The sequence below is a fragment of the Aspergillus clavatus genome, genomic scaffold (assembly GCF_000002715.2).
Source record: "Aspergillus clavatus NRRL 1 1099423829806 genomic scaffold, whole genome shotgun sequence".
Taxonomy (NCBI): Eukaryota; Fungi; Ascomycota; class Eurotiomycetes; order Eurotiales; family Aspergillaceae; genus Aspergillus; species Aspergillus clavatus.
In genome coordinates this window covers 1,074,500-1,095,700 of record NW_001517093.1, presented here as the reverse complement: position 1 = coordinate 1,095,700, position 21,201 = coordinate 1,074,500, and the positions used below count along the sequence as shown (strand labels likewise).

The 21,201-nt window shown below is 50.0% G+C and overlaps 8 protein-coding genes across 8 annotated transcripts, besides 4 other annotated features; 4 read left to right on the top strand and 4 right to left on the bottom strand.

Moving 5' to 3' along the window:
* Nucleotides 1-1,404: 1,404 nt before the first annotated feature.
* ACLA_082790 (SYLF and SH3 domain-containing protein) lies at nt 1,405-2,845 on the bottom strand (the record flags this gene model as incomplete). The annotated part of the gene is made up of 4 exons (XM_001268013.1): nt 1,405-1,426; nt 1,484-2,547; nt 2,617-2,720; nt 2,803-2,845. 4 exons carry the CDS (start codon nt 2,843-2,845, stop codon nt 1,405-1,407), a joined length of 1,233 nt encoding a protein of 410 aa, XP_001268014.1.
* Nucleotides 2,846-3,640: 795 nt separating this feature from the next.
* On the top strand, nt 3,641-5,587 carry gem1 (ERMES complex Ca(2+)-binding regulatory GTPase GEM1; the record flags this gene model as incomplete). Its single annotated transcript, XM_001268012.1, has 2 exons — nt 3,641-3,650; nt 3,699-5,587. 2 exons carry the CDS (start codon nt 3,641-3,643, stop codon nt 5,585-5,587), a joined length of 1,899 nt encoding a protein of 632 aa, XP_001268013.1.
* A 534-nt stretch (nt 5,588-6,121) lies between these two features.
* Nucleotides 6,122-7,398, bottom strand: ACLA_082770 (3-deoxy-7-phosphoheptulonate synthase; the record flags this gene model as incomplete). The annotated part of the gene is made up of 3 exons (XM_001268011.1): nt 6,122-7,177; nt 7,245-7,300; nt 7,356-7,398. The coding sequence occupies 3 exons, from the start codon at nt 7,396-7,398 to the stop codon at nt 6,122-6,124; spliced, it is 1,155 nt and encodes a 384-aa protein (XP_001268012.1).
* Nucleotides 7,399-8,419: 1,021 nt separating this feature from the next.
* ACLA_082760 (HPP family protein) lies at nt 8,420-9,127 on the top strand (the record flags this gene model as incomplete). Its single annotated transcript, XM_001268010.1, has 2 exons — nt 8,420-8,632; nt 8,693-9,127. The coding sequence occupies 2 exons, from the start codon at nt 8,420-8,422 to the stop codon at nt 9,125-9,127; spliced, it is 648 nt and encodes a 215-aa protein (XP_001268011.1).
* An 846-nt stretch (nt 9,128-9,973) lies between these two features.
* Nucleotides 9,974-10,005: a microsatellite.
* Nucleotides 10,006-11,476: 1,471 nt separating this feature from the next.
* ACLA_082750 (cytochrome P450) lies at nt 11,477-13,506 on the top strand (the record flags this gene model as incomplete). Its single annotated transcript, XM_001268009.1, has 7 exons — nt 11,477-11,696; nt 11,751-11,994; nt 12,059-12,370; nt 12,425-12,698; nt 12,757-13,077; nt 13,137-13,228; nt 13,290-13,506. 7 exons carry the CDS (start codon nt 11,477-11,479, stop codon nt 13,504-13,506), a joined length of 1,680 nt encoding a protein of 559 aa, XP_001268010.1.
* A 1,135-nt stretch (nt 13,507-14,641) lies between these two features.
* On the top strand, nt 14,642-16,585 carry ACLA_082740 (WD40 repeat domain-containing protein; the record flags this gene model as incomplete). The annotated part of the gene is made up of 5 exons (XM_001268008.1): nt 14,642-14,717; nt 14,778-15,720; nt 15,790-16,075; nt 16,182-16,379; nt 16,463-16,585. 5 exons carry the CDS (start codon nt 14,642-14,644, stop codon nt 16,583-16,585), a joined length of 1,626 nt encoding a protein of 541 aa, XP_001268009.1.
* A 607-nt stretch (nt 16,586-17,192) lies between these two features.
* On the bottom strand, nt 17,193-18,027 carry ACLA_082730 (GPI anchored serine-threonine rich family protein; the record flags this gene model as incomplete). Its single annotated transcript, XM_001268007.1, has 5 exons — nt 17,193-17,326; nt 17,407-17,525; nt 17,595-17,729; nt 17,840-17,918; nt 17,982-18,027. 5 exons carry the CDS (start codon nt 18,025-18,027, stop codon nt 17,193-17,195), a joined length of 513 nt encoding a protein of 170 aa, XP_001268008.1.
* Nucleotides 17,543-17,578: a microsatellite.
* Nucleotides 17,748-17,777: a microsatellite.
* Nucleotides 17,749-17,777: a microsatellite.
* A 651-nt stretch (nt 18,028-18,678) lies between the features above and the next one.
* ACLA_082720 (uncharacterized protein) lies at nt 18,679-20,808 on the bottom strand (the record flags this gene model as incomplete). The annotated part of the gene is made up of 3 exons (XM_001268006.1): nt 18,679-19,259; nt 19,365-19,804; nt 19,859-20,808. 3 exons carry the CDS (start codon nt 20,806-20,808, stop codon nt 18,679-18,681), a joined length of 1,971 nt encoding a protein of 656 aa, XP_001268007.1.
* Nucleotides 20,809-21,201: the final 393 nt, after the last annotated feature.

Genomic DNA, 21,201 nt, shown 5'->3' with positions numbered 1-21,201 from the left:
ACCAAATGACGTTTCTTTTTCTTAATATGCAATGGGGAATCTAAATAGCAAGGGACTACTACCCTATGCACTATTCTATAAAGGACTTGCATACCTTCAGGGACTGGGAGAGAGGGGAGGAATTACCAACTCCAACTTCACTAGTAAGTAAGTACAGCTGTGCAAGTATATCTATGAACCTGTCTGTCTGTCTATTAATATCTAGGTAGTCTCCTAGTAGTTATCCATAATTCCAGATCATTCTGATTTATGCCCATCCTCCACTGTCCAACTGCAAGCCTCTAATCATAGTTTATTCTTTAATTATGCCAACCACTGCTCCACTCAATTTCCTTAAAAGTCGGATCGCAAACCACTTTCCACTACAGAGGGAGTATGTCCCTATTCTCGACAAAGACAAAGAGTTAACACGACCAGGACTCCCAATGGTTTTTACAGTTATATACGAGTATAGCTGAACTGCTGAACTGTCGAGTCTGAAACCCTGTCGAGTAGATATCAGCTCATGTGCAAGGTTGGGTTATTCCCCCTCGTGCCGATTCTGTAGAACTCTATCCAGGTGATCCCCATCAGATCAATCAATATTCAATAGTCATAGTTTTAAGGAGAAAAGATAGACCCGAAGGAATTCAAGGCGCAAGCATGGACCCTTTTTCTTCTCTCTATATTCATCCGACGACCGATACAGTATATACTATATAGAGCGTAGGTCTTGTGCCTCGCTCATCGCTCCAAGAATGCTTCATGCAACAATGGTATGCAGATGGTATGCAGAAATATGTCATCAGTATAATCAAACCTGCTGAGACCCAGCTGCCTGGGACACGGTCATCAACATGCCTTATTCAGTGGGTGCAACATGCCAGAGGTCCACCCAGTAAACTACTTTGTGATTGACAAGCAGACCCTTCCACAATGCATTTGACAATGGTTAAAGCCTACGATGTGAGGCATCGATGCTATATAACAATACCCCTAGGAGAAACAACCCAAAAAGGGGAAAAAAAAATCAAATCCACGCAATCATCTTAAGGATCAAAAAACTGCAATAAGGTACCGTAGACGAGCCGAAGACTATGAAAGGAAGAGAAGAGGCAAGGATATGGAATATGCTTATGACAACGATGGGAGAATATGAGCCTCCTCGAAGCTCATTACAATAAAAACCATGCGAAATTTTGCTTTCAATGACTCGTGGCGCATGGATCCCAAAAAAAACTTGACAAAAACTTCCGGCGCCTGTATTGAGAAAAGTGACAGAAAAGAAGAAGAGACGTGTCCTGGTCCGATCTGAGAGATACCGTTGCATCACGGAAGGACGGTTCGTACACTGGGAGGTTGATCATTGGTTCGTTAATAATATCATGCTGCGTCAAGCAGACTTAAAAAAAGGTCCTCGACCGTCTAGACCGCATCGACATAGTTGCTAAGTCCTGCGTCAATACAACAAATCCTCTTCCTGTCGCTATGTTTGCGGACTCACCTTGGGAAGATACCGACCCGGTCCCCGATACGCCCTGTCCACCAGTCTTCTGCTTTGTCCGTGCGCTTGAGAATCGTGATGATGTCGCCCTTCTTGAAGCCCAGGTCACCCTCCTGGTCCGCATCGAACGTGAACTTGGCGATAGCCTGATCTGATCGCAGAGCGGCAGCCTGAGCGGTATGCTGCGCGAAGACCGGCTTCGGTGCTGTCGGGCGAGTGGGCCTGCTGTCAGAGTAGACGTAATCATCCTCATATGGCGCGGTGTTGCTTCGACTGCGGCCGCCGAACCTATCAAAGCTGTCGGCCTGGTTTGTGGTCGGGGATCGGCCCAACCCTGCAGCGGGTCGGTCGTACACGTCGTCTGCCCAGGTGTTCGCTCGACGAGGACGGTCACGGTATTCATAATCGTCCGAAGCGTTGAATCCACCACGATCTCGCTGAGTCCCCTGGCCAAATGCATCTCTGCGTCGGCCCTCCCATACGACATCATCATGTCTGTCGTCGTATACTGGGATGTCGTTGTACATCGTTTCCCCAGCCCCTCTGACGTTGCCGGAAAAAGCGCGAGAGTTCAGCACTCGAAGGAGAGGATCCGCAGCGGGAGGAGGCCGGATAGTGCCGCTAAGCAGTTGACGCGCGGAAACGCGGCTGTTGTACATTTTTTCGTTCGCGTCCTTACGTTCGACGAGCATGCTACCCTCCAGACTGACTCCGGCAAACAATCCCTTTGTTTTCGAGTAGGAGAACACTGCTGCCACGCCCTTTGTGCTAGCTGCGCCCGCTGCCTCGGCATTTCTTCCCACGGGTCCAGCGGCGATGGACACATTTCCACCCAGAGTCAATGTCCCCACCTGTGAGAATGTCCGTACGGCGGCTGCATCGTTCAAGATGAAGACGAAGTCGGTCAACTCAAACCCAATTTGACCGCCGAAGCCAGCACCGGCAGTCGCAATGGCTGATGGGGCAGACCAGGAGTCATCAGCCAGACGGGCCACGACAACTCCAGATCCGAACCGCGCAGACCCTAGAAATCCAGCTTTAAGGACCGTAAGGATGGCAAGACCCTAAGCGACAGAGCGATTAGTTGGGTCCCTGGGTTGGGTGATAAGAACAAACAGAATTCCCTCACGAACCTTGGCGCCAGCGAGAATCTCAGGAGGAATGATCTTGTCAGGACCAAAAGCTTGTCTCGGATCGATGAAGGACGCAAGGATTTTGCCGGCTTTTTTACATTCACCTGTTGAGAAAGGACACTGTTAGCACGGAAACCAATTGCGGGGAAACCAGAAGAACGTAAGCAAGAGGGGACGGGTACAGACTCGATAGAGACGATGGCAGTGGATTATGTATTCCGAGAGGCATTTTGGCGACGCTCGTCGGACTGTGGGAATGGCAGGTTGACAGGTTGACAGGAAGATGGAGGTTAGAAGAGTAGTAATAGGAAGGGGAAAGATGAGATCGCAGGATGCTCTGGCAACGGAAGCTCGTTTGCCCAAATGGGTTGTCCGGAAGTGGACCAGATGACAGCTGACCCCAGTCTAAGTCTACTCCGTAGGAGAGATATCCGCTCGACAGCTATGTAGGTAATTGCTACTACCTTCCTTTGGGATTCCAGCCAGACCAAATCAATATTAAGCTGGAAGAAGGAAGAATACAATCAGAAAGCCCTCCACTGCTCCTCACTGGTATCTGTGTCAAGTCCTACAGTTGGGAGATACTGGCCTCAGCATCGCTGCATAGGCACTTAGTTCCCCGATCTGCAGTCAGCAGTGGCTCGGTCACTCATTGAGTCATTCTACACCGTTGGCCATCTAAGCTCGCATATTTCCGAGCCTGGTGCAAATTCAAATAGCACGTTCCATCTGATTTATCACATTGTGCACTTGGTAGTTGGCCGTGGTGTTCTCTTCAAGTTGATTGCTTAGGCATGCGGTGTCGGGGAAGCCTGAGGCTGAAACCACGGCACAGCCATCGCCCGAACTCCGGGGATCAGCAACAGAGAGCAGCAGCTAATAATGCCACAATGATTCTAGCCAAGTAGCAATACTCTTCACTGGCTATCGCATCGACAAAATTCTAATGAACTGATGACCATGATTTGAGCGATGATTTGAATCTTGCACTTGTTTCCGTTTCCCACCACAATCTTCTTGCATAATGGCTACAGGTTTGACACGTCCCAGCTATGGTGGATTGAATTGACTGACATTGCTAGTGCGTATCTGCGTCTGCGGAGATGAGGGCACCGGCAAATCCAGCCTCATCACCTCACTTGTCAAGGGGGTCTTCGTGACGAATAAGATCCAGCCCGTTTTACCTCAGATCACCATCCCTCCGACGATCGGAACACCCGAGAATGTGACGACGACAACGGTGGTAGACACCTCTGCTCTCCCGCAGGAGCGGAATAATTTGGCTCGGGAGATTCGGAAATCAAATGTGATCCTGCTTGTCTACTCAGACCATTACAGCTATGAGAGAGTGGCCCTGTTTTGGCTGCCGTACTTTCGATCTCTGGGGGTCAATGTGCCCGTGGTATTATGCGCCAACAAATCGGATCTGGCGGCGGAACACAGCGAGGCACAAGTCATCGAGGAGGAAATGCTACCGGTCATGGCGGAATTCAAGGAGATCGACTCGTGCATTCGTACCAGCGCCCGCGAACACCGAAATGTCAATGAAGCTTTCTTCCTCTGCCAGAAGGCCGTCACGCATCCGATAGCACCACTGTTTGACACCAAGGAATCCGCGCTCAAGCCAGCAGCTGTTGCAGCGCTGCAGCGCATCTTCTATCTCAGTGACAAGGACCGAGACGGCTACCTCTCCGACAAGGAAATTGGAGATTTTCAGATGAGGTGCTTTGACAAACCTCTGAGCACCGAGGATCTGGTACACATCAAAGAGATCATTCAAAAGACACACCCGGGCTCCGTTACCCCGTTTGGCATCGATTGCCGAGGGTTTATTCATTTGAACAAGATGTATGCGGAGAAGGGTCGCCATGAGACAGTCTGGATTATTCTACGAGCATTTCAATATACCGACAATCTCTCCTTGCAAGAGAGCTTCCTACACCCCAGATTCGAAGTTCCCCCTTATGCATCCGCTGAGCTCTCGCCTGAAGGGTACCGATTCTTTGTAAATTTGTTCCTACTATCTGACAAAGACAACGACGGTGGATTGAATGACGCCGAGCTGGCGTCTTTGTTTGCACCGACCCCCGGTCTCCCCGCTTCCTGGGCGGACGGCTCTTTCCCTTCCTCCACCGTTCGAAATGAAGCTGGTCACGTCACCCTTCAAGGCTGGCTTGCTCAGTGGAGCATGACGACCTTCCAATCACCGAAAACAACCTTAGAGTATCTCGCTTACCTTGGATTCGAGTCATCCGATCGCAGCAACCCCTCTACAACAGCCGCATTAAAAGTCACTCGACCGCGAAAGCGGCGAAAGCGCCCCGGACGCGTGGGACGAAATGTAGTCCTGGGCCACGTGCTTGGGGCTCCTGGATCGGGCAAATCCGCCCTTCTCGATGCCTTCCTCTCTCGCGGTTTCAATAGTACCTATCGCCCCACCATCCAACCCCGGACTACAGTCAACACAGTTGAACTGCCGGGAGGCAAACAATGCTACCTCATCCTGGACGAGCTTGGCGAGTTGGAGCCTGCCATCTTAGAAAACCAAGCAAAGCTCCTGGACCAGTGCGACGTCATTGTATACACATATGATTCGTCCGATCCGGATTCCTTTGCTTACATTCCCCAACTACGAGCAAATCATCCACATCTTGAAGAGCTTCCCAGCGTATTTGTCGCTCTCAAGGCCGACCTAGATCGCACCACACAACGGGCCGAGCATCAGCCCCATGAATATACAGCTATGCTGAATATGCCTAGTCCACCACTTCATGTTAGTGCCACCTGGAGTTCCATCCAGGAGGTCTTCGTCCACATTGCTGAGGCGGCGATGGAGCCTAGCACGGCTTTTCCTCGAAGCGAGGAAGATGTCGAGGGCAAATGGATGGCTTGGGGTATAGCCCTTGGCGCAGTGGTCTGTGCTGGAGCTGCTGCTGTAATGATCTGGCGCAGAGTGAGTGGTGGTGGATAGGTTGGAGATTGAAAATCTTCTCACTACTGCCTATTGTGCGGTACGACCAATTAATATCGCCCTCGTCCAGAGAACATTTGGAAACGTCGGTATTTTGTACATTTATATAGGCATAGGTTCAAACTCGCTATGGCGCCGTAGCGCGTTGTAAATCAACTCTCCCGTGCTTTGATACATGGCACTTTTGCATCCAAGAGCTATTAATGACCCGAATCATCATTCCTACCATGAGGGTATCTAAAAGTCCTTTTACATATGCGAGAGGATGAACTCTTAGAGAGAGAGGGAGGAAGAGAGAGTCGAAATATCAATCTCCGATTGACACCGATTTACAGCACTTTCAATCCCGGTATAGGATGTTGGAGCCAATGTTTGTACGATCCAACGACACACGTCCGGTTTTTGGACTGTCCACAGCCGAACGGGAAGACATGCTAGGAAATCCCAGAGAGAAAAAAAAAAAAAAAAAAGCATTCAATATGACCTTGAAACAGATGACGCTGCGCTTGAACAGAAAGAAATTTTAATGATAATCTAAGTCGACAAAAGAGTGCCCTGATTGTCGAGCCGCACGCCAACATTTTCAAGACAGTCGTTAGCCATCGTCTCCTCTCCCAAGCGTCGATGCTGGACAGCATTTGCCAACATCTCAAGGATCTCAACCGTTGTTTCCCAGTTGATACAAGCATCAGTAATACTAATTCCCGGTAGAAGCCCCTCCGGACCCTTCGGAGGTAGTTTCTGATTGCCCTCGTTGAGATTGCTCTCAATCATCACGCCAATGATCGCGGTCTCCCCACTGGCGATCTGGCCAGCCACATTCTGAGCGGCAATAGCCTGGTTTCGATAATTCTTCTGCGAGTTGGCATGGGAGCAGTCGACCATTATGTTCTCTCGCTCCCCTTTTGACTGGAGCTCTTGCTTCGCGCGGCCGATGTGCTCTTTGTCATAGTTCGGACCCTGGGAGCTACCCCGTAGGATAATAAACCCATGCTCATTTCCCGCGGTTCTCGTGACGGCTGCCATCCCCTGTTTTGTGACCCCGAGGAAGTTATGGGGACTTGACGCGGCCTGGAGCGCATCGATGGCAACGCCAATGCTCCCGGAGGTGCCATTTTTATATCCGATGGGGAAGCTTAGGCCCGACGCTAGCTCCCGGTGTAACTGCGATTCGGTGGTCCGGGCCCCGATCGCTCCGAGGGAGATAAAGTCCGCCAGATACTGTGGGGAAATCGTATCCAGCATTTCACTGGCGATCGGCACGCCCATGGCAGTGAGATCCGAGTAAAGTTGGCGGGAGATCATGAGTCCCTTGTTGATCTTGTACGACCCGTCGAGGTCGGGATCATTGATGAGACCCTTCCAGCCCACCGTGGTGCGTGGCTTCTCCAGATACGCTCGCATCACGATGCAGAGATTGGACGAGAGTCTCTTGGAAAGTTTGTGCAGCCGCGAAGCGAACTCCAATGCTGCTTGGGTATCGTGGATCGAACACGGCCCCACTACCACGAGCAGACGGTCATCCCGTCGCTCGAGGACATCGATGATCTGTTTGCGACTGGACCGCACGGTGTTCAGGGACGTAGATGCCTAGCAGATGTTGTTATTTTTTGTACCTTGCCCTCCTGTCTTTGACGATAAGGCTGCCCAAACTTACGGCAGGAATCTGTTGCTGGAGATAATCGGGAGGCATCAACGGATCAAAGCCAAGGACTGGAATGCCATGTCAGTGTGGATACAGGATCGATTGATAGCATCTTCCACTGACTCCGTGTATCTTCGTTCACCTCTACTGTCCGTAGGAGAGGCATGATGGTGGGGAGGATATCCTGACTACAAAGTCTCCGATGCAATGGTCCACTAACTCAAAATGCATAAGATATGGATATAGAAGAGAAAATCGACGACTACAGGGCTTATAGGTTACACATGGCCAGTAAAGCATTTATAGAGATTGGATACATTCCAACCAGGCTATCCCTGCCCACAACTTTGACGTCTCGCCGTCCAGTATAGGAGTGGGTTACCAACACATGGCAAAATCGCAATCGACTTGAGCACAAGGATCAGTGTCTGCATAGTGTACATCGTCATCACCCTGGGTGTATTGTAAAACCATTTTTGGGCTATCAATCTTCTTCGGGATTTGCCTTCGGGATATCAATGGCTGAAATTGACAAGGTACAAATATGTTACACAGCATAAATCATAATTCATAATAGGTACCCGATGATCAGCGCACGCTAAGAGATTAGGCTGTCCGAAGGATCAGGCTCCACAATCCGGATAAACGGCTAGTCATGTAATTCGTACTGTATTACTCCATACAGGACATACAGCATATGGAGGTAGGTACGGAGTTGGATGGAGGGTGCGGGACAAGAAGCACTTGCTTGTGGAACCCAAGGGTTAATATAATGCTAAGCGAAGCTTGAGCTTGCCTGTTGCTTCTTGGGTATCAATCTTCTATTCGAGTTCTGATCCTTGTTAGTTTCGCACCGGACGTGAAATGAATTGGCATGATGCATTAGTACAGGTACTAAATAACACCACTAGACAGGAAAATTTTTTAGTAATTACCTACTCTGAGTAGCCTACTACTGTGTAAGTGCATGAGAATCATGACTCACTTAGTAGTAGTGTCTAATCTAATGCCTTTTTAGAAAATAAACTGCACATCCTCACATGACTCTCTCCCTATGTTGGCTGGAAAAAGTACCTAGGGATATGTAAATATTTTCTAGTTCATTCCCAATTCTTGGCTATGTTTATCTCTTCTTCTCAGCCCTCTCCGTCTCCTCTCAATCTCAGCTTCTTCTGACCAGTTTCATCATGCTTTCTGAACAAGAGTTCTTGTCGCGCCTTCCCCCTTTTCTCAGCCATTGGTTGGGCTACCGGGCAAATGCGCCAAAGCCTCGTCCAAAGTATCTGGTCTATCTCTGGTCGTTCCTGGCTTCTTTCTGTGGTCTTTGCGTCGTGCAAGCGATATTCAACTACTCGTCTTACTTTGTCGGCCGCGGCGTGCCCGGTCTGATTGCGTCCTATGTGGGTATCCCTTCTTTAATCTCAGGTCGTCTTCGGAGGATGCTACTAATGGAACCATAGGGAGCCTCAGCAGTCCTCGTGTACGGGGCCATTGAAAGTCCTTTGGCACAGCCTCGCCCTTTGATCTTTGGGCATTTTTTCAGCGCATTGATCGGCATCTGCGTGACGAAACTCTTCAGCTTGATGCCAGATGAGGAGAAGTTCAATTCCTTGCGCTGGCTAGCCGCTTCGCTCTCGTCTGCCATCGCCATTGTGGTTATGCAGATCACGGAGACAACTCATCCCCCGGCAGGCGCGACGGCTCTTCTTCCTGCCGTCGATGAAGTTGTGTGGAACTTGTCCTGGTACTATCTGCCTGTCGTGTTGCTCTCCTCCACGATGGTCCTCGCTGTGGCTCTAGTCCTGAATAACATCCAGCGCCGCTATCCAACCTTCTGGATTAGTCCTCCCAAGCCTAAGTCTGTCCTTCCTCAGGCTACCACCACTACGAAATGAGGACAACAATTCTCTGAGAGACAGCTTGGAGAGAACCACAAACACTCTAGAATTACTTGTGGCTACGTTTGCGACATCTTCATTATTGGGGGCGGGGGGATAAAGATCTTCATCCGGAACGGGAATTCCTATTGGTTATACTCCTTGGACTTTGCATAAAGATCTGACGCATGATTCAATATAGACTAGGTCACTGTTCAGTATGGTGTAGCTTTCGGCTATGAAAAACCGTTTTTCTTAGGATTTTTTGAATCCCTTCAACGCTAGATAGATAGTGATACGGAAATTAGTTGCATCTTGCGTGTAGCGAATCACACTTGGAAATGAGCCCGGTAGGCTAGTCCGCCAGTCGTAGGCTCGCAGCTTCGGACGATGTAGAATCCTTTGGAGGATTTGATAAAACCATGGATGCAGACCGAACGTCGCGTATGTAGTCCAGCCGCACCACGAAAAATCCGGATTTCTGGCTGTCAGTCTTCACGGGAATGACACGGCACCCTCCGGTGAACTTTCGGCGATAGTATCATAGGGCGCAATCCTTCGAAGATCGCTGGGAAAGGCGGGAAAAGCCGCAAAACAAAGGCTAGTCCCGGAAATTGAACCGGCCGTTCTGGAGGATCGCCGGACGCCCATACCAATGTACATTGTAGGTAATGAAAGTATGAAACTAGGTACGCGGCTCTCCGGCGGATCAGAATCTGCCATTGGCCCATTAGACGAACCTGCGAACTCCGATTAATCGCCCGTCGTACCAAAAACGGTCGAAAGTCGAAACTTCCAGTTCACTATGCTGCCCAAATATGAAGTTAAGAGTTACGGTTAACTTGTACAATGATTGTACTATTACTAACTACTAACTAACTACTAACTACCTACTATCTTCATAGGTAGTGTCCCGGGATTAGTCAGGTATGTAGGCGACACACAGCGAAATGCTGGATACCGAGCTAACGGCAATGACTAAAGAGATTCATGTCTCAACTCTCAAGTCTCATGAAAGGAAGAGGTCATCTTGACCCGGCCGAGAAAGTCGCTGCTCCTGACTCGAGCAAGCCCAACCTGGCTTAGATTCGGTAAAGATACTAAAGGAGGTGTCCACTAATGAAAGGCGGCTTGACTGTTGGAATGCCTGCCCTTGCACTGTATTACAGTAATACAGTTACCTGTTAATGTTATACCTAGTCTGGCTTACAGAGTACGTAGTACAGCTGTACTCCTAAGCTCCACAGACCCCACCACCTAAGATCCTTCAGCCTCTGTGCCCCACAATCTATTTGTACCTACATGGGCCGGCCCGTCACCGACAGCCTATTAGAACTCGTAGGTCATGCACTGGAAGTCTGGAATTCTTAGCCATGCATGCAATATGCATATTGCATCCTATTGTTATATACTAGATACAGGTCGGAGTTCAGTGGTCTCGATTTCTCAGGCCTCCCACTAGTTCCATGCATGGTAGTCTCCACACGGGTGCATCTGCTTTATGTTCAACCGGGGAACCAACTTCATTAACCAGCATCCTGTATTGCGCAGTCGCTCGCAACCAGTGTAATTACCAGATCATTGGGATCAAAACTCTTCTAGATCGGCTCGCTTCGAGATGTGCAGATTCGCAAGAATCGCCTTTTGTAGAGCTCGTTAGGAAGCTCATCCCTTATCTTCGAAGTTTTCCTAGCGGGACAGACGCAACCTAAAAGCACTAGATTTTAGTTTTTGGCCCCTATGTAGGATTTTAGTTGTCGTTGAAGGCAGACAACTCGCTCAATCTCGCAGGTCTTGACCCGTCGGTTATGTAAATTACGTCCTGTATTTCATCCTTCGGCCCCGGACACGAAGGTACCTTCTCCATAAGGGATTTCATAGATTGCACAGCCAGCCTCGGAATAATATGATCCCATCTTCTTTCTGTCCCGCCCACCGGCGAAACATGCATTGATTGCCTAGGCTCAGAAGCCCCCAGCTCGGCCGTTATCTAAGTATTGTATGTGGATCTCCAGCGTGGTAGTTAGCCAGGATTGTCTCCGAGAAACGTATGGAAGGATTCCCAGCTATCTCATGGATTCAATCATGCATGGGGAGACAACGTGGGCGTCTACCATGCAGCGCTGTAGGGAAAAAATGAGACTCTGCGTTGTCGAAACTAGCCCCACTGCCTTGGAGCTAATGCGTTCTATAGTCTGAATTTTTGTGAGAGAAGGCCGAGTAGCATGTGAGCGGAGTCAAGTGATTGTTGAGCGAGGGGAACAAGAACTTGGTCGAGCGATAGCAAGGGCTCTGGCTATATAAGGGCAGGATGTCGTTTCGACTTGAGGAATTGTTTCAAGCCCATCGGTCGCTCAGTCGAACAGTATGTCTGTCATGAACGACACCGACACTTTGGCCAGTGTCCTGCCCTTGGACACGATTTCATCGTCCTTAGGTCTTGCTGCTGTGGCCAAAGCCAGCTCGCCTTCCTTGTGGGCAATCACTGTGCTTGCCGGAGTGACCGTCTTTGCCTGGTTCAGAAGAACATGGACTGACGCGCATGGACACAAGATCCCCAAGGGTCCTCGGGGACTTCCTATTTTTGGTACATCAACTGTCCAAACATAAGAAATGACTGACTGTTGCTGACATGTTCAAGGCTCCTTCTATTCTCTCACCAGATTTCCGGAGTTGACTCTGGACTACTGGGCTAAGAAATTCGGAGACCTGTACTCCATCTGGCTCGGGAATCAGCTCTTTGTGATTGTGTCCGATCCCCATGTTGCCAAGGATCTCATGGTCACCAATGGCAATGTGTTCTCGTCCCGCAAAGAAATGTTCATCAAGAGTCAAAATGTCTTCGCTGGCAGAGGAATCACCGCTACTCCGTACAATGACCGGTGGTAATTGGATCCCATGGTGCATTTGCTGTCACTGCTGCTCACTCTATCTGTGTTGATTATTCAGGCGTAAACACCGTCGTATCGCAACCACATGGCTGAACCAACGCGCCGTCGACGGCTATTCTCCTGTTCTGGACCGCGAGTCTATGTCGTTGGTGAAGGCCTTGTTTGTGGAGAGCAAGGGTGGACTGGTCCCCATCAATCCTCAGGTATTTTCGATTCAGTTCTCTATTTGCAATGTCACTTACTCATGGCCCAAGCCTCATGCTGGACGTTGCTCGTTGAATAACATGACGACTATCACTTTCGGCTTTCGAACGGACAGTATCGAACACCCTCTTGTCAAGCAAGCTTTGAAGCTCAGTCGTGAGTTCATGTAAGTGCAGCATCCATGGTAGTTCTTGCATCCGCAAGCTGAGTGAGACAATAGGAACTGCACTGGTCCCATGTCCAATCTGGTGGATTTCGTTCCTCTTCTTCAATATCTCCCCACTCCAATGCTCAGACGCGGCAAGAAGCTCCACAAGGGCTTGGTTGACACCTATGGTGGCTTCATCAAAGAAGCCGAGCGAAAGATGCTCAGAGGAGAGAAGGTCACAGACTGCTTAGCAAAGACAATGATTGAGTTGCGCCACAAGGAAGATCTAGATGACTTGGACATGGCCATTCTCGCCTCGGCTTTCATGATTGGCGGTGTTGAAACGGTAAGTTGCTCAGTATTTGATGTTGATATATCCGTTCAAATCGTTGACTTGGACACAGACTGCCGCTATCATGCAATGGTTCTCTGCTCTTATTCCAGCCTACCCTGAGATTCAGAAGAAGGCTCAGGCGGAACTCGATCGCGTCGTAGGACGTGACCGTCTGCCCACAATTGAGGACGAGAAGAACCTCCCCTACTGCCACGCCATCGTCAAGGAAGTCGAGCGAGTCCATAACCCATTCTGGCTTGGAACCCCCCACGTCGCTAGTGAGGATTTTGTCTACCGAGGACAGTACATCCCCAAGGATACCGTTGTCGTTCTGAACACATGGACCATGCACTATGATCCTGTCCGCCATGCCAATCCTGAAAAGTTCAATGTATGTGATCTCTCTTCGGTTGTCTCCTCGAGGATGATGTTGCTCACCTATGCTCGCAGCCTGATCGCTACATTCGCGACCACTTGACCTCCGCTGAGAGTGCCAATCTGGCCGACCCCATGGAACGTGACCACTGGATGTTTGGTGCCGGGTATGTTTCATATGCTCAAGTACCGCTCAAAAGGAGCTAAAGCTAACTAATGCAAATCTAGTCGTCGTATCTGCCCTGGAATGATCGTCGCCGAGCGTGAGATCTGGCTTACCATCTCCCGCATGCTCTGGGCTTTCGATATGCATGAGATCCCTGGAGAGCCCATCGACCTGAAAGAATACGATGGCCTCTCGGGACGCTCACCCGTGCCGTTCCGCATTGGATTGAAGCCTCGTCATGAGAATGTGGCGAAGATTTTGGAAAGCGTTGAGATCTAAATTGATGTTTTAGGGGAGGCAAAGCGTGTTTTAAAAGTCTACCATGCCGAGCTTATAGATTTTGAGAAAGATAACGAGGTAAAAGATGTTACGACCATTAGTTCTGAGTTACCAACGATCTTAGTTAACCTCTAGGTTGATAGCTTTCTTGGAGGTCATGTTATGTCTAGAATGTCCACCGTATTGTAGTAGTATCCCCGGAGTGATGCATGTCAACAAATCACCGAAAACGGCTAGTCAGCCATGCTGTCATGTGACTGCCACGTGATGCTGAGCTTAATTCCCCATCAGCCGCAGACGTAGCATGATTGGCTGGCTGAGACCCCATACTGAGATCCTTACCAAACAGGCTAACAGTCCTCTTGAGTTGGGGCTCACGGGCCTCCCTCCCGACTTCCCCGTCTTCCTCTCCGCTCCTCACCTTCGCCGATCTCCCCTTACACCCGCCTCTCTACACGCCCTCAAGTATTGCATCTACATCTGTTGAATCGTTGTATATATCTTTTTTTGATTATTCCTCTTCGTCACCCTTGATTAAAGTCGCATATTCTGTCCTCCAAGGTGAGATATTCGATGCTTTGCTTACGTCTGCGCGTGTGGGCTATCAGAGCCTGGCTGACAGTTTGATTCGAGGAATAGATAGAATCTAGTCCTTGGACCTTGACCTTGAACACTGAACAGCATATTCAGCGTCCTTCCTTCGCCGTCTTGATTCTTGCGATACCGAATTTCATAATCAATAACGTTCTGCGGCCGATTCCAGACCTTGCGCACTGCCTTGGTGTGCACCCGTCAGGTGCTACTCTCGGAATATTCACTGCGACTCTACGTAGGCTCAGCAGGTTTTTGGATCGACCGATAAATCTTTCCTGCGCCGGCGCCTGCCATCTACTTGCACATCTTTAGGGATATATATAGGCCGTCGGCCTCACTGGAATCGCAACCATGTTGTAAGCATTGCATCTCCTACTGAACACTACTACATATCCTGCCTTTCTATCCCGTATCTGAGCACAGATTAGCAATTGCGAGTGCCCTCGAATGCTTCTAGCTGACCTGCACCCCCAGCGTTCTTCCTCCACCACCCCCTCGCTACACTGTGCCGATTGCCTATGCAGCTGGTGCGGCGAACGGCATGGCGGTGCCGGTCATTGAGACCAATAACATCATTAGCCATCCCGAGGGCGGTTGTCCGTTGCAGGTTGGAGAGGGTACGTACTCTTCTTACTCTTTGTTTCATAATCAGAACTGACATGGTGTTTCTGCAACAGGTACATATCATCTCAAGGACAACCTACACTTAGCGACCCCTCCTCCTCACCCGTCTGAAGCTCCCATCGTGAACCCCAACCCGCTCGCGACCGTTCCTACACCTCCGACAATGGGCGTCAAACTATCGCTTATCTGCATCAGTCCTCGAACCAAGACTCCTTCGTCTCTTCCGAATCAGACCGTGGTAGCACCTCCGTTTGGTGATGGGAATCCTGCGCTGGCACCTGTGCCAGTCAAGGATGGGTTAAAGAGACGCAAGCCCAAGAACAACATCATCAAGAGCAGCTCGTCGTTTGTCTCGCGTGTCATTACCCACGAAGCAGCCACGAAACGGTTGAATGACCGGAGTCCGGAGGGCCTTTTCGCTTTTGCCAATATTAACCGTGCATTTCAATGGCTGGATCTTAGTTCGAAGCAAAAGGAAGAGCCGCTTACAAAGATTCTTTTCACGAAGGCGCACATGTTGTGCCATGACACGAATGAGTTGACCAAAAGCTCATCTCACATTGATATCGTCATGGGTTCCTCTGCCGGAGACATCATCTGGTACGAGCCTATGTCCCAGAAGTACGCTCGGATCAACAAGAACGGAGTTGTCAGCAACTCGCCGGTCACTCATATCAAATGGATCCCTGGCTCGGAGAACCTGTTCATGGCTGCGCACGCGAACGGGCAATTGGCAGTTTATGATAAGGAGAAGGAGGATGCCCTCTTCACCCCCGAAATTCAGAACCAATCGGCAGAGGCGCTCAAGGCATCCGGTCGACAGCCGCTGCAAGTTCTGAAGTCCGTTAACTCGAGGAATCAGAAGACCAACCCCGTCGCCCTGTGGAAGCTTGCAAATCAGCGAATCTCTCACTTTGCCTTTTCCCCGGATCAAAGGCATCTGGCTGTTGTCTTGGAAGATGGATCTTTACGAGTGATGGATTATTTGAAGGAAGAGTAGGTCTTTTTTTCTACAATTCCTGCCAGCGCATGAAATGAGGCAAAGTCAGCTGACCGACCACATAGGGTGCTTGATATTTTTCGCAGTTACTATGGTGGATTGATCTGTGTCTGCTGGTCGCCAGATGGGAAATACATCGTTACTGGTGGGCAAGACGACTTATTGACTATTTGGTCGTTGCCGGAGCGCAAGATAGTCGCTCGCTGTCAAGGCCATAACTCTTGGGTTTCTGCAGTGGCGTTTGATCCATGGCGATGCGATGAGAGGACATACCGGTTCGGCAGTGTTGGCGATGACTGCAGGCTACTGCTGTGGGATTTTAGTGTTGGCATGCTGCATCGCCCGAAAGTGGTAAGCCGAATCTCCAAGGGGGCACCTTAGCACGTTCGATGAGCGATCATCCATATGCATCATGGTGGCCGGCCTGTCCTTTTACTGATGGTCACATCACAAATAGTATCAAGCGAGTGCCCGCCAACGAACGAGCATGATTACGAGTAACACCCAATATGGTAATCGTCACCGAGCCGATAGTGCGAGCAATCGAATGAGGTCGGACTCCCAGAAGACGGCAAACACCTACGAGAGTTGCGACCAGGCTGTCCGCCATCCCGTCGAGCCAAGAGCACGCACGGCTCTGTTACCGCCTATTATGGTGAGCTTCGTTGTAGTTCCCTGATTTTTGTGATGCATCCTCTATGCATGGGAACGGCAAGTCCTTGGCTGACAATCTCAAAGTCTAAAGTCGTAGGGTCAGACCCGATCTGTTGGTTAGGCTTCCAAGAAGACTGCATCATGACCTCTTCACTTGAAGGTACGGGCCTATTTATACCTGTTCCTCTGGGGCATGTACTCACATAGCAAATGCAGGCCACATTCGAACCTGGGATCGTCCTCGGGAAGGCATTAGCGACAAGTATAACGACCAATCCTCATCACCGGCGATCAGTGCCAGTGCGACAGGATCCGGGTCAGTGTCTGGGCTCGCCGACTCGAACACGGGTTTATCATGAGGTACTCATGAATATTTGGATATTTCTGTACATATGTATTCCACTCTATACCCATTCGTTATTATGATCTTCTGGTAGTTTCCCTGGCCAACTCTGACCAAGTTTTATGTTGGATACAAGTGAGTAAAGGCTCCATGCATATCACACAAATCCGCTATCGAAATGATACATGGATGCATATCTAGCTTTGCTCCTTGCATGGCGATTAACTTGCCCAACAACCAGCCCAGCGCAATACTAGCAGCCTTGAAGTACCCTGAACAAGGCTCATTACCCATTAGACAGTATATCCTCACTTACAACGATCTAAACACTCGTAAAGTATATCCAACCCCAGCTGACTTGAAGAAAAGAAAGGGGAGCTAAAGTATAGCCAGAAAAAGCCATTACAACAACCTCATCCACCCCCCTTGACACATTCACACCCACATCCCTGTCCCTGTCCCTATCCCCCTCTACAAAACCAACGCAAAAAGACCCATCATGAACGACCCGGCCGCAGGGATCGCCAGTGCCGCCCCGGCGTTCGTCTCCGTCGCGGACGCAGTAGCCGTGGTCGTCTCCGTGGCCGTGGCCGTGCCTTTACTCTCTGTGCTGCATTAGCCTGGCTGTACCTGTAGCCCCACCCCCCCTTCCTCTAACCCCAGGTGAAGAATGAAGAATACGCACTTGTGCTTGTGGTGGTGGTGGAGGCGGACTTGACGTCGGTGACATTGAACTGCGGCGACTGCGCCAGGATACCGGTGTTCATGGGCCCGGTGCTGACGAAGTTGATCTGGTAGCCGATTCTGAGTGAGAATGTTAGTTTTTTCTTTCTTTCTTTTTTTCTTTTTTTTTTTTTCTCCTTTGCAACTTACGATTTGGGAATCCCCGACGCTCCATCCACGGTGTACTTCTCGTCGGAGGACTTGACGTCCTTGGCGAGGACTTTGCTGACGGGCGGGTTGGATTGCACGTTGACGAGGATGATGGTGAAGTTTTTGGGGTCGGAGCTGTAGAATAGTTGTGAGTATATATATATATATATATAAATATATATACGTGCATATGATTTGATTGAGGGGGTTCTTGATCTAGGGGAAGTCGGGGGAAGGGAATTTACTCGACGGCGGTCCATTCAATATCGACGGGCTTGCTCATGTCAACTTGGTCCATGCTCTTGGGAGATGTGATGGTGAGGGCTGTGTTATTGTTGTTGTTAGTTTAGTAGAGCTTCGTGCTAATGGATGCGTTGGAGGGCGTACCGGCAGCTGTAGCCGCGAGGGCGAGGATGGAGGTGAGGAAACGCATTGCGGTGGAATTACTGAAACAAGATGGGAGATTAGGGATTAGGGTCAGGGGACGGGTTGATAGGAAGATGTTTGAGATCGAGGATTGTGGATGGGGGGAGGAAAAGAGGAGACTTTATACACGAGCTTATGGTCATCCCGCGTGCAGTGACCTACCGGTTTGTTCTATCTGAACATCAGCGGTCAGGCTTGCCGAATGCCACTACTCCAGGCGCCCAGTAGGCTCATGCCTTGACGCGAGGGATCCCATACAATCTGATATGTCTGATGTCTATCCCTGTTTGGGTTCAGTCTCCACTACTCGACGTGCTTCTGTCATGAGATATGTCAGACTCGGTGACTGCGACCTCGTGCTGGCAGTGTGTCTCTAATGCTTTGATCAGAACTCAGTGCTCTTTCTATCTGTATGCACTCTTGACTCTTGGAAGTTAGTTGGTTGAATGTGCTTATTGGCGGTCTGGCAAATCTACTGTCTAATGTCTGACAAGTTCTTCGCTTGAGCCGATCCACCCTGCTGCATTGCATATGACTATTTATCACTAGGCTGCTGAGTTCAGAATGGCGTCCATTCCATCATATATGAACCTTCTAGATAGCCATCGCCAAGCAGATAACACGCCCGACATGTCTGCCCTTTGAACTGTCTCCACATTCATGCATATGCGCTCGAAATGTCCTGCTCCTTAGTAAGAAGTCCACTCTCGGGCTTTCCTACCGCGCTCGTGCGCTGATAGTCCGTAGTAGAAAACCGGTCACGCAGAGCCGAACTCGGCGGCAGATCTTCATTTGCATCGGGGGAGAAGCCGATGCTCTGATAGACGGCCTTGTGTAATGCCAGTGTCTCTTCCATCTCCCACTGCTCCCGCAAATACAGCCATTTCTTACGCTGGAAAAAACCCACCACTATGTCGAGGAATAAGCCAGTGACGATGATTAGACCGCCAACTGCCAGGGTCAAAGCCATGCCGAGGATTGATAGGCTTTTGTACTCCCCGTTGCTGTGCACGAGTTGGTTACGGCACTGGTGCTGTCCAGAGACCGTCGAAACGGGATTGTATTCCCATACCTCCTTCTCCCCCGGCTGGCGAGATGCGAAGTTTTGGGGACTTGTGGCCCATTCAACGGCCCAGGCTTGTTCTTTGGCGAGAGACGCGGCGAACCAGTTGGACACTTCGATCTGCCATTGATTCCGGGGGACGTAGTACTGGAAGTTGTTGTATAATTTCTGTGCGACTAGAACAAAGCTGATGTTAGCTGTAATCCAAATAGTAACTGTAGACAGACACCAAGGAAAATAGACGTCTTCTTCGGTTGCTGAGACAGTGCAAAAATACTTACTGTTGAGTGCTGAGCCACCTCGTCCCTGGACAGCGTAATACATGGACCGGTAATCCGCCGCAGACAAGAAACGCCCTATGGTCGTGGCTTGGTCCTCACTGAAACTCAACCGTTGATTTCGGAGGATCATGTCTTGAGCAACTGAATGTATGCCCCCGAGCTTGGTGCATCCCGCATCCCCTGCCAGGTTGGGGTTACAGAATTGGTACTGATCAATACAGCCAAGCAGATTCACGTAGTAGTCGCCCATGTATGTCACATTGAGGTCTACGTGTGCTGGCATCCAGGGATCGTCACTCGGGGTCACGTAATTAACGCTGTTTTGCGCCAGCATCATAAGCGTGAGGTCTGCATCGGTTCGATTGAGTGATGGATCCGGGAACCACATTGTACCTTCATTATGAAGGATCCCGGTGGAATCAGCTTGGCTATAAATTGCCCTAATCAATTTTTAGTATGAAACTGCAACGAGCGGGATGTAGTTTCGCAAGTACTTCAGAGTATATCCATCCACATCATCCAGGGCAACACGAGTGGTGTGCGAAAAAGTCCAGTTCTGTACTCCTGCTAGTGCCGGGATGCTGCCAGCATTGACATAGACGATGGGACCGGAATCGGAGTCATTTCTTGTATTTACAAAAGACGAACCGTAGATGGGGGCACATGTAGTCAGGCGCCGATACTTGACTCGGTTATCAGGTCGGGAATTGATGCCGAAATCATCATTGGAATCCAGCAGGCCTGTATCCATCGCGAAAGCAGATTGATCATTGGCTATGCACAGGCCACGTTCGAACGGACACGAGGCATTGGCGTTGGTAGTAAAAGGCAGTCGCTGCCGGGCATATGTCCCACAGGTCAGTGAGAAGCTACCCTGATAGCACTGGTCTGCATAGGTCGCGGCTTGGATTGTGTCCTCCAACGACTTCGATAAGACAACTGACTGGCTGAGTAGCGTCGAATTCGCCTGTACATTCAACGTAAAGCCGCCGCAATGAGGACCAAGAATAACAGTTGTATTGCCAGGAACTTTGGTGACATATCCCGTGAAGACACCCGCAACACCGAATGAAGCCACGAGGAGAAGTGCTAGGAACAGCAGGGGCACGATTCGTAGGAGAGCTCGGGGCGTCTTTCTGCCTACTGTCCAAGCCAACCAGGTAAGTGTCCATGCGGCTCCCGCACCGGAGCTACTGTTCCGCAGAATCACCTGGCGTGTATGATGCAAAAAGTCTCGTCGCTCGGAAGGGCGGGTCGTGCAGGCTTGGTGGATCACGAAGCAAAGTATCCTCCACATCATGGTCCCCGCAAAGGAGACAAAGAGGGCCAGAAAGGCCGTCAGCAACCCCGCATATTCCTGAGAGAGAGTCAGAGTGGCACCGCGATAGAGACCATGGGACCAATTGACCCATGGCCCTGTATAGACATGAATGGAATCAGACATGGCAACGCCAAACAACGAGAGATCCAGAAAATTGTGGGAGATTCAAAGCAACATATCTCGCATGGTAAGCATGAATTTATCATCGGTTCCTCGAGATCTTCTCTGGGGAAGCAAAGCTGCTGCGGCTGAATGACCTTTTTTCGTGTCTGACGTCCAGACCCAGTAAGCGCACCTTGCTCTCTCTGGTATCTGCATGCTCGCCTAATAATGCCATCTTCGGGGTCAGCCACACCTCAATTAAGCATAGACCACGGAGGGATCGGGTATACGGCTCATATAAGCGTTTCTGATCGACCAATGCCGCCATGGCAAACCACTCAAGAACTTGGTATCGGGTGGCTCCTTGAACGTGATAAGAGAACCTAAGAGGTGCGCTTGGGCACCATATCACAA